Source organism: Cornus florida, unplaced genomic scaffold (genome assembly GCF_030987335.1).
Source record: "Cornus florida cultivar Cherokee Brave unplaced genomic scaffold, ASM3098733v1 CherokeeBrave_3.0.0_Hap2_Chr02, whole genome shotgun sequence".
NCBI lineage: Eukaryota > Viridiplantae > Streptophyta > Magnoliopsida > Cornales > Cornaceae > Cornus > Cornus florida.
The window spans coordinates 106,040,346-106,051,805 of record NW_026775572.1 but is presented as its reverse complement, the minus strand read 5'-3'; the positions used below and the strand labels follow the sequence as shown (position 1 = coordinate 106,051,805).

Here is an 11,460-nt window from a genome sequence, read left to right as displayed (position 1 = left end):
ATCTAAGTCCACCCATATGACATAAATGAAATCCTATCCTAATATCTAATTTACATCATGACATTTGAAACATTATTATTATTATTATTATTTTTATACAATAATAAATTACATTACAAATGTACTACTTTAATTAAGTAGTATTAATTAATATAAAACATAATAAACAAAATATATAAACTAATTTTATAATATATAGAACATATTATCAATGTTACATACACAAATAAATAAAATTAATTTAATAATTTAGCATACATAATTAAAAGGTGAATAAATCTACACATTAAATATACAGAATTAATTTAAATAAACTCTTTAAAAATACGGGGTATTACAACTATATCCTTCCAGCACCACCAACACTTTTGCTACCGCCTTCCACCACTGCTACCTTTCACCAACACCGCCGCCTTCCACCATTGCCACCGCTGCCGTCTTCCAACACCACAATTTACACCACTACTGCTTTCCACCTCCACCACTGCCATTATCACCATTTATTTTTAAAGAATTATAAAAAAAAAAAATGTCATTTTGTTAATTTAATTTATTTTTTACTAACAGGGATATTTTGAAAAACTTAATTTGAAATTTATTTCATTCTAAATTTAAAATTGATCCAACCAAACACTAGAATAGTTATTATCATTTCATTCCTACACATTTTATATTTATAACCAAACAATAGAATGAGAATGGTTGTTCCATTCAATTCCCACTTGCATTTCATTCGATTCCTGTACACCAAACGCAGCATCAAGATATTCTAAAGTCTATTCATCGTACAATTATTTAATCATCTCATTAATTTATTATTGTATTCTTGATTTCTGCATAGGGATTATTGAATTTAGATCTAACATTCTTTACTATGTTTTATTTTTTGAAGTTCTTACCTATTTAAGTAATAAAAATGAAATAAAATGTAATAAACTATAATAAATATCATAGAAAAATTTATGAGCCACTTAATCAAGTCGGCTTGCAAACAGTGAGCAAGAGCAAAGATACTAATAAATCAAGGGTGGGTTAAAAAATAATAATAATAATAATAAATAAAATAAAATCTAGAGTGTCATCATATATTTAAAAATAAAAAACAACTTGTTGGGATCAAATTTGAGTTTAGGTTCCAAACAAGTTCAGAATGAAAAAAGAAAATTAGTTAAATCCAAACCGTCTTGATCCAGATTTGATTTAGATTGGTTATTTTGAGTAAATGTATTATATTTTTCTATCTCTTAAGATAAAAAAAACTAAATAAATTGATAGAGCGAAAAAGAAAAAACATATTTTATTTTTACACATATGAAATATAAAAAAAAAAAAATTACAGAATTGAATTAATTAAATTTGAAAAGTCGAAACAGTCCTTGTAGGTCCGTCCGTTCCAGAAACTGTAGAAATAGAAGCCATATGAATCGTATGATTAGCTCACGCACTCCGACCCCCACATTTTTCTCTCTCAAAATAAGAACTGAAATCGATTGGAATCGTCAACTCAATTTCAAACTCCAAATATCACTCCCTCTCTCTCTCTATATATATACACGGAGTATATATATACACACATATATTGACGCATGCTCTTCCGATCTCTGCGTATTATAGATGAGATTGAAACCCTCGGGACACCGAAGAGTTGCATTCCTCAGAAGGCGATCTCAGGTGACGTTTTCCCGGTCCGTAGCCCGTAAGTGTTTCGGCGAGATGCTGCCGGACTCCTCCTCCGCCCCCCTCCTCCGCCGCACTCTGATTCTCGCTCTCTTCTTCGGCGCCGTCTCACTCTCTTGCTTCCTCCTCTACAGAGCCTCCGATTCTGTCGGTATACTCTTTCCAAACTACTTCGATCCCACCTCTCGCTTCCGCGACGTTTTTCCTTCTATTACGGACGATTCCCGGCTGGTGAGTTTGATTTCGCACTCTCATTGTTACCTTTATGTGGCGATTCAAGTAGGAATTGTGGATGAGTAGTTTCATTCTACTGAATCAGTTTTGAGGTCTTTAGTCACTTATTTTTTTACTTTTTGGTCAGAGTTTCATCTCATTTTGTAACTGAAGCTAATTTTTAGTTTCTAGTTATGAAATAAATGTTGCAGAAGAAATTTAGCTTACTTTACAGAGTTTTTTTATTTGACAATTTGAATTTGTGATTGTAGCTAAGTATCTATGAGGAATTATTCTTTTAGAAATTAAAATCATTTCCTTTTCTGAATACCTAGAATTTGTCTTCATTTTCTTTCACCCTATGAAGTATGCTTTTCGGTGGGTAAGTCACCTGGTCCCCGTGCCTCATGAAGCATGGTGTAAACAATTCCTTAAGGGTGTGAGTATCAACTAGGAAAAAAAGTATACATATTTCAGTAAATTTGGTTGAAATAAGGGTAGGATTACACCAAGGGTCGGCGCTAAGTTCATATTTATTTATGATAATCTTGGATGAAATAACAAAGACTTACAAGGCGACCTTCCATGGTGCATGTTATTCGTGGATGACATAGTACTATTGGATAGCTCTAAAGAAGCTTTAGAAATAAAATTAGAGGCTTGGAGAGTGGCACTAGATTCAAAATGATTAAAAATTAGTACAACAAAAATGGAATACATGGCATGTAAATCTAGTTCTGTTACAGAAACGATAATATGGCATTAAAAATTCAAGACCAAAGCATTATTCAAAGGTAATTATAATTGTCCAAGCAAATGGAGAGATTTATGATGATGTAAGTAGTAGAATTGGAATAGGTTGGACAAAGTGGAGGAACGGTAGTGGGGTTTTATGCGATAAAAGAATACCAAATAAGTTAATAGGAAAAGTATATAGAACAATCATTGGACTGGCTATGCTGTATGGAGCGGAATGTTCGGCATTAAAAAAGAAACATGAATAACGCATACATGTGGCAGAAATACAGATAAGATGGATTTTAGGAAAAGCTATCAAAGATAAGATAAATAATCAAACGATTAGGGAGAAATTAGGTGTGGTTAGGAGAATGCATGTGGCCGACCCCGTTTGTACGGGATAAAAGCAAGGATGATGATGGCCTTATTGAGCATATCATGGTGTTTGAGGTTATGTCACTAAAATAAACAAACAATCTATGGGAAGAGTAAATGTTATTTTGGTCATAGTTTGAGCCCCTACATGTTCAGGGTTGGCCCACTTTAATAAAACCATACTTTGGATGAGATTTCTCTTCGAATGTATACTAACCAATTTATCAGGGTACTTTGGAGCAGATTTTTATAGATTGAGCCACTGCAAAGTTTATGGACAAAATGGTTGCTGAAACCATGTTTTAGAAACTGGATTGGATTGGGTGTTTCGACCACGGCGCCAATCAATCACCCTGTTTTTTTGTCAAGTAAACCCCAAAAAATGGCTGGATTTAAAAACGTCAGTTTTCTTCTTCTTTTTTCTGTGTCAAAAATGTTTCAGCCTGGTTGTTTACCACTCAATACGTTTTGGCTATTCACAATTCACGGTTCTAGCTCTATAGCAAAGCCCGAAAATGCTAGGTGTCTCACCTCTTAACTCGGTTCAGTCAATCTCTGAAATTACATCAAGACAAGTTAAAAAGGCTGTCCTTGACCATTTGACTACACTATTTCCGGCAAAGCTGTAGTTTAATTATATGTTTAGGGTTTCACCAGCAATGTCTCCCATGGGGTTCACCTTCTGTGTGCGTGCGTGGATAGAGCGACAGAGGCAGACTATTTTTTCCAACAAGGGCTTAATTTTAGGAAGCACAGATATGGACACGGTTAGAACATGATTCGGCTACGGTGATACGACAAATCTCAAAAAAATAGGATACGGATATGGCAGGAATACGTTAAAAAATAATAGCATAATATATTATTATATATATATAAATAATAATATTTGCTCATTTTATTCTTATAATCATGAATGAAATCAATTATTTATAGCTAGCTTGTTTTTTTTTTTTTTTTTTTTTCCACAAACACATGCCCGTAATATTTGCTCATTTTATTTGGGAAATCTATTACATTACTATTCGTAACAAAGCTGTGGAAGGCTTCTCTTCTGCTTTATGAACTTTGTTTCTTCCATTGCGGAAATCAATTGCATTACTTCATATGTGACAGGGTTGTGGAACTCATATTCTCTTTTTTGGCTTGCCAGTTCTTTATGATATAATGGCTATCAGCCCTTGATTTTTTATATCTATTCTGAACTTATACTACTTGAATATATATATATGTATATATATATATTTGGGTAAGGTACTTGAAAATATTTTCGCAGCATTAATTGACTAACAAGAAATTTTTTTACTAAATGGGCAAAAACCCAACTGATGGGGAACGAGCTATAATGATTTTCATGGATGATGAGTCTCACGTGTTCAAGCTCTACTTTTGGAAAAGGGGGAAAGAAAGATAGAATTAGGGATTTTAGTAAATTAGGGTTTTACTTATGCTTATGGTTATTTTTAGTAATGTTTTAATTTTAAGGATATTTTAGGATTTTATTACTTATCAAAAAAAAAAAAGAAGAAGGATATTTTAGGATTTTATTATCTAGGGTTTTGTTATACTTATCAAAAAAATAAAAATAAAAAAATTATCTAGGGTTTTGTTATGATTTTGCCTATATAAAGGCTCCTTTGTAATATGATAATTAAGTTTTGAGAAATTGAATATTATCGTTGAGTTTGCGAACCCTCTCTCTTTGTATCTCTTCTCCCTCGTGTTCTTGCTATTCTTAATCCCTTAGCGGGTTGGAAAAAACAATATCTGTCAAAGGGCGGTAAAGTTACGTTAGTGAAGAGCACTTTGTCAAGCCTTCCAACGTACTTTCTTTCGCTTTTTCGTATTCCAGCCTCTATTGTTGGAAGACTAGAAATGCTCCAACGGAATATCCTTTGGGGGTGTCGTGGAGAAGAATTCAAGTATCATCTTGTCAAATGGGAACAGGTTTGCAGGCCTATTCGGTTGGGAGGGCTTGGAATTAGGAGATTGGCCCCTTTCAATTGTGCTCTTCTTGGTAAGTGGCTTCGGAGATTTGGTAAGGAAAGACACAGATTATGGAGAAGGGTTATCTCATGTCGCTTTGGGGAGGAGAGAGGAGGCTGGTCAGTTAGACCAGTTAGGTCTGTTAGCGGAGTGGGGGTGTGGAGGGCCATTGGTAAGGGATGGGGGTGCCTTTTCCAAACATATTAGATTCAGAGTTAGGGATGGAAGAAATGTCCGGTTTTGGGAGGATCCATGGTGTATGATAGGCCTTTGGCCCTTTTGTTTCCCAGGTTTTTCAGGATTGCTGTTGACAAACATGCTATGGTTGCTGACTACTATCGCCTTGATAACGGAAGGTTGTCTTGGGATGTGCGTTTTCGGCGAGCTTTTCAGGATTGGGAGCTGGATGATGTCACTGGGTTTTTGGCTCTCCTTTACGGACAGGAGGTGGAGGGATCTGGGGCAAATTCCTTGATTTGGGTGCCTTCTTCTCAGGGGATGTTCCAGGTCCGGTCCTTTTTTGTGTGCCTTTCTAGTTTTCATAGTACCTCATTCCCATGGACGACGGTGTGGATGTCTAAGGCGCCTCTTAGGGTGGCCTTTTTTGTGTGGACTGCAGTTTGGAGTAAGATTTTGACTTTGGACAATTTGAGGAAGCGAAGGCATATCATTGTTAATAGGTGTTGTCTTTGCAAGATTAATGGCTCATGATTGTTGGAGTTTGATGTTTGGCCTGTTTGGTTTTCATTGGGTCATGCCTCGGACCTCTCGGGAGTTGTTAGATATGTGGAGGGGCCAATGGGTGGGGGCTCAGGCCAGAGTGTTTTTTGGAGGGTGACCCCTTTTTGTATTTGGTGGAGCCTTTGGAGAGAGCGTAATGGAAGATCTTTTGAGGGGAAGAAATCCTCCATTGGGGTGTTAAAATTTTCTATCATTTGTAATTTGTTTTGTTGGGGTCAGGGGAGAGACTACTCCTCTCTTGAGGATATTGTTGATTTTATGAGCTCTTTGAGTTCATAGGCTCCGTTTTGTCTTTGTATAGTTTGGGACGCGTTCCCCTTTTAAACGCTTTTAATACAATTTACTTATCACAAAAAAAAAAAAAAAATCCCTTAGTCTCTCTAGCCTACCTCCTTCAATCTGATTTCTCATCTCCTTCATCTATTTTCTCACCTCCTTCGTTAGTCACATCTCATCTTCTCATTCTCATCCCCTTCTTTCTTTCTGGTTCCTATCAAAGCACTACTTGTCCTGCTTCACCAACTGGTACAAGCCCTCCTCCCGAAATGGGAGATCGGGTGTTCGAGCCTCAATGGAGGCATGGGTGTTTGATTTCTTTTTTTATGTTTTCTTTATATATATATATATATATATATATTCGTTTTATACCTTACATAATCTTGCATTTGAATTGATGCTGCCATGAAATTAGATGAAACACATCAATACTTTTCTCCTTCACTTCAAGATCTTACTATATATCTATCTCTTTGATTCTGTCTAGAATGTTGTTTTGAACATTTTTTCCTGTGTCAAAACTTTTGTAACTATTGTAGGATAGTGACGAGTATAGGCTTGAAAGCATTTTGAAGGATGCTGCTATGCAAGATGGAACAGTTATTTTAACAACTCTAAATGAAGCGTGGGCAGCTCCAAATTCAATCATTGATCTTTTTCTTGAGAGTTTTAGAATTGGAGATCGCACCCGTAAACTTTTGAACCATTTGGTGATCATTGCCTTGGATAAGAAGGCATTTGCTCGTTGTTTGGTTGTACACACCCATTGCTTTGCCCTTGTGACTAAAGGGATTGATTTCTCTCAAGAGGCATATTTTATGACCCCTGACTACTTGAAGATGATGTGGAGGAGGATCGATTTTCTCCGGTCTGTTCTTGAGATGGGATACAACTTTGTGTTCACGGTACTCTCACTCTCTTTTGTAGATGCAAAAACAATTGATTGAAAAAGCCAAATTTGGATGTAATTTTTTATTTTTATTTTTATGAGGATTATTGGTAATTATCTGTTTTCCTGTTCGAGTTGTTTAATGTCAATTCAACTACTGTGAAAGCAGATTTCAAAATCTGAAGATCTAATAATCTTGACAGCACTGGTTAGGAGCTTTCAATTAAACCATTTTAGTGTCAGCTGTTGTAGTTCTATATGGAAATTGTGCTCTCCCGGTAGGGAAACATCAATCCATTAGTACTGAGGATGTAATTTCTTATTTCCTCTTTATTTGATTTATTGTGAGAATTATGATTATAATCTGTTTTCCTGTTCTATAAAAAATGCTTTGAAGTTGACGATGTCAATTCAACTGTTGTTAAAACAGACTAAATCAACATATGAAGATGAATCTTAATGGCGTTGATTAGGGACATTGAGTGAAATCATTTTTATGGTCTGATACTGTAATTGTATGGAAATTGTGCTCTACACAGGTAGGGCTTCATCATATCTGTCATACTAGAGGTCTTCCCACTTTTGTTCATAGGGCTTCATTTTGCTCTATAAAAGAAGCACAAAATGAAGGTGCTTTTAATAAAATTGAAAATTCAGTACTGAAAATTGAAGAAAGAATTTGAAGAACTGAAGTTTGTGTTAATTGTAAAGAAACTTGAATTTTATTAAAATTTAAGTGTCCGAAGTCTCCGCGTACCTCATTTTAAGTGGAACGTATATCCAAAATATGATATCAAAGGCATTTAATTGGATATCACTTAATTTTTCAGAATTAAGTTCTGAACTGTGTTATTTTATTAATCACCGAAATTGGATTGTACTATTGTGGCATATGCAAAGGCTTATTACTCTAGAGATCATATTTATAATTTTTTAGCTGTTGATTATGATATTCTTTATTTTATTTGGGCATGAGTTATTTATATTTTTGTTGGTTTCTAGATACCATTACATATAGTTTATAGAGTTACTGTTGTTCATCATTTCATAAGTTTAAAAAGAAAGAAAGAAAAGAAACTAAAATAATTAGGGGATGTGAAAGAAAATGCAGTACAGGACTAGGGAGGAAATGAGAATTGCGAAAGAAAATGTGGTATACAGTTAATCTGCAGTTGTGGAACAGCTTGGAGTGGTTAAGAATCCGGAAGCAACCAATAAGTATTTGATTAAAAAAATTTACGGTTGTGCTCAACATTGAATTGCTACAAAGTTTCAGAAGTGTCGACAGTCTTGTGTCATTTTAGGATGTAGCCTTTGGTCTTTTCGATTTTTCACTTTTCTGTAGCTTGATTTTAACACCTCCTCTTCCCCTGTGGATAAACTAATAATGCCCCGTTAAGAAAAGAAATGAAATTTTGAGAAAATTTTAACACCTCCTGTTCCCCCGTGGATAAACTAAAAATGGCCCGTTGAGAAAAGAAATGAAATTTGATTCTCAAAATATGCTGGTTTTTTAGATCCTTTCCGCATCAATGGCAGTGTTCAGCACTGGTGTTTGGACCTTCTCTATGATATCCATTTATGGATTATTTGACAATTTTTTTGAAAGATTGGTATTTATTGTTTGATTTCTTCAGTCATCATTATCCAACTTATTTTGTCTTTTTGCATGCTGACCTCCATTTTAACGTCATTTATCTTATCCAAACATGCTCATCCTTCTGGAAAAATGTTTCTCCAAATTCAGTCACTGTTTTTTTGTTGGTTTTTCTCCTCCAGGATGCTGATATCATGTGGTTCAGGGACCCATTTCCACACTTCTATTCAGATGCTGATTTTCAGATTGCATGTGATTCATTCTCAGGCAACTCGTCCGATAATAGGAACAAACCTAATGGAGGATTTAAGTTTGTAAGATCTAATAACCGGTCAATAGAATTTTACAAGTTCTGGTATTCCAAACGAGAGACATATCCAGAATATCATGATCAGGATGTCCTTAATAATATCAAATATGATTCTTTCATCATAGACATTGACCTGAAGATGAGATTCTTGAATACTGCCTATTTCGGTGGGCTTTGTGAACCGAGCAAAGATTTCAATCAAGTGTGTACGATGCATGCAAATTGTTGTTTTGGTTTGGATAGCAAACTTCATGATCTTAGAATTATGCTACAAGATTGGAAACTATATATGTCTTTGCCACTAAGCTTGAAAAGATCATTGATATCAACCTGGAGGGTTCCACATAACTGCAGGTATGGTGGGTGCTTTTCTGGCATGATATGTGTCTGTCTTTAATACACACACACACACACACACACACACACACAGTGTATACTCCGTTTTGAGATGTTCATCTCTTACGTGGTTCTTTTTTAATTGTAACTTTTTCTTCCAGTCTCGATGCTCTCCGCCACCACAACCCCCTAAATAAGGACGTTGAACGAGGATAGGAAGATTGAATTGAACTGTGTATATATTTGCAGGTCCTTTTTTCTAAGAATCAAACAATTTAAGGTAAGTCTTTAGTTTCAAAGAATTTCAACAGTATCACTTGTATCAATGTTGGTGAATGTGAGAAGATAAACTTCTAAATAATTTGTTACCAAGTTGGGGAATATTTACAGGATGTACATCATAAATAGGCAAAGGTTATTGTAAAGATATTTCTGCAGATAAAACGCAAAAGTTATAATATCTATGATTTAGAATACCAGTAGGAGGGACAGTAGAGATAAGAAACCTAATGACATATTGAAATTAAGCCCTTTTTAGTGGTAATGTTATATGACTAAATAATATGATGAACAGAGACTCCATCTGAATAATGTAACCTGCTTTTGATAATTTTATAAGTGGGACATATCCGTATTGGATATAAATAATCCTTGATTACTCATTGATACTTGTTGGCTATTTCCGAAACATATTCGTAATTTGAAATTATTATTATTATTTTTTATTTCGGACACGTATCTGATATTTCTCAGATTAGTTTAGCCACATATACAATGATTCTTGAAATACTTATGCCTAACAGAACCACGTAAGAGATGAACATCTCAAAACGGAGTATACACCGTGTGTGTATATATATCATGATCAGCCTGGCTAACAGCTCTTGAACATTAATTACTTTTAAAATATGATATTGATATCATAGCACAATTGGTAGGAAAAGCATAATATGGGTTCCAAATAATTGAAATGTCTTCAAAAAAGAATATATATGATGAGAACATATCATGTCTAATAATTCAAAGTTTATGTCCACACAATATTAGTTTCAACTTGTTTGCTATAACTTTTTTATACATTAATTATAATTTATATAACATGGCGAACAATCATTATTTTATTTTAGCACATATTATTTTATTTTAGCACATGCATAATATTTTACTTTTTATACATATCTACAATTATACTCGTTTTTCTTCTCACTGAAAAATATATTCACACATAAATATTGTCGTATCCTTTGTTGGCACTTCGCATTGTTCATATCATGTCTATTTGAATCATATATCCATCGTGTCCATGCTTCATAGGTAATATGTATTCAAGATTCTTTCACTCTTTTTTCCATTTTTTATTTTTCATGATTGTTGCAGGGTTATCTTAGTTAAAGGTTGTCTACTTGACTTACCAACATCAACAAACACTTGAATTGGTTTGTGAAAGTAGATAGAGCCAAATAAGTGTAAATCTTCTTGTTAAAAGTCATAATTAGATTTAAATATGTTAGCAGAACATCCTAGTCCAAACACCAGCTTTTGAATTGGTTTTGTGTCAGGCTTGAAATCGAAGTTTTCTTGGGTTTGCACAACAATATTGATAGTTTGGGTAGGTATTCCTTCAAAATACGCTTTGGCTAGATTTGAACTAATAATGATTTTAACTTTGCATTGGAAGGTTTTATGGTTGCAAAGCATTCTACAGGAGCATGTCACCATATTTGGACAACACTATGTCTATATGTTGAGTTGAGGCATTGAAGGTAGGAAGAATATGAGAAAGAAAAAAGATGATTAATCGGCCCAAAGCTTTGTTGTTCTTTCTCTGTTCTGGACTCCGGAGAACTATTTACAGTCAGGAGGTAGCTTTGTTATTCTCTGTTCTGGACTCCGGAGAACTATTTACAGTCAGGTAGGGTAACATGTGTTGTATGACCTATGTTGTATTCTGTTTCTATCTTTAGTGGTTTTATTTATTTATTTATTTTATTTTATACTTTTCTTTGGTGGTGGCAGAATGTTAAGATGTCACATGTTTCTCAATGAATAAAATTTTAGCTCCTACTTCATGGTATCTCTATCAATCTCCTCTTTTCTGATTTGTAAATTTTATAGTGATGGAAACGAATGGAGCTGTTCGTGAGCCGAGTTACTACAATATTTTTTTACCTTGTTAAGTTCATGAATCAGAGTCAAACAAATCACAAACATCTTGGTGGCATGGGTTGTTTGTTAGGCTTTGTTTGCCTTTATAACTGATTCCAGTTTCCTCTTTTTATCAATATTGATTGAATTTGAGCTTGAGTTTAAGGTCTAGAAAGA

The 11,460-nt window shown here is 34.5% G+C and overlaps 1 protein-coding gene across 2 annotated transcripts; it reads left to right on the top strand.

The window, feature by feature from the left end:
• The first annotated feature begins 1,427 nt into the window (after positions 1-1,427).
• Positions 1,428-11,212, top strand: LOC132295534 (uncharacterized protein At4g15970-like). Of its 2 annotated transcripts, XM_059793830.1 has the most exons (5): positions 1,429-1,908; positions 6,546-6,911; positions 8,675-9,156; positions 9,300-9,418; positions 10,817-11,212. In XM_059793830.1, exons 1-4 carry the CDS (start codon positions 1,615-1,617, stop codon positions 9,352-9,354), a joined length of 1,197 nt encoding a protein of 398 aa, XP_059649813.1. In that variant the 5' UTR covers positions 1,429-1,614; the 3' UTR covers positions 9,355-9,418; positions 10,817-11,212. The 2 variants fall into 2 exon arrangements, with proteins under 2 accessions (XP_059649812.1, XP_059649813.1); XM_059793829.1 differs by lacking the exon at positions 9,300-9,418 and having other exon boundaries at positions 1,428-1,908.
• The last annotated feature ends 248 nt before the right edge of the window (positions 11,213-11,460 follow it).

What these genes read in the sequence shown, in the direction of transcription:
- LOC132295534 (XM_059793829.1), top strand. Translation starts at nt 1,615, where the DNA reads ATGAGATTGAAACCCTCGGGACACCGAAGAGTTGCATTCCTCAGAAGG. An exon ending in TTACGGACGATTCCCGGCTG is followed by an intron (nt 1,909 to 6,545) that starts GTGAGTTTGATT and finishes TAACTATTGTAG; the next exon opens with GATAGTGACGAGTATAGGCT. An exon ending in GATACAACTTTGTGTTCACG is followed by an intron (nt 6,912 to 8,674) that starts GTACTCTCACTC and finishes TTTCTCCTCCAG; the next exon opens with GATGCTGATATCATGTGGTT.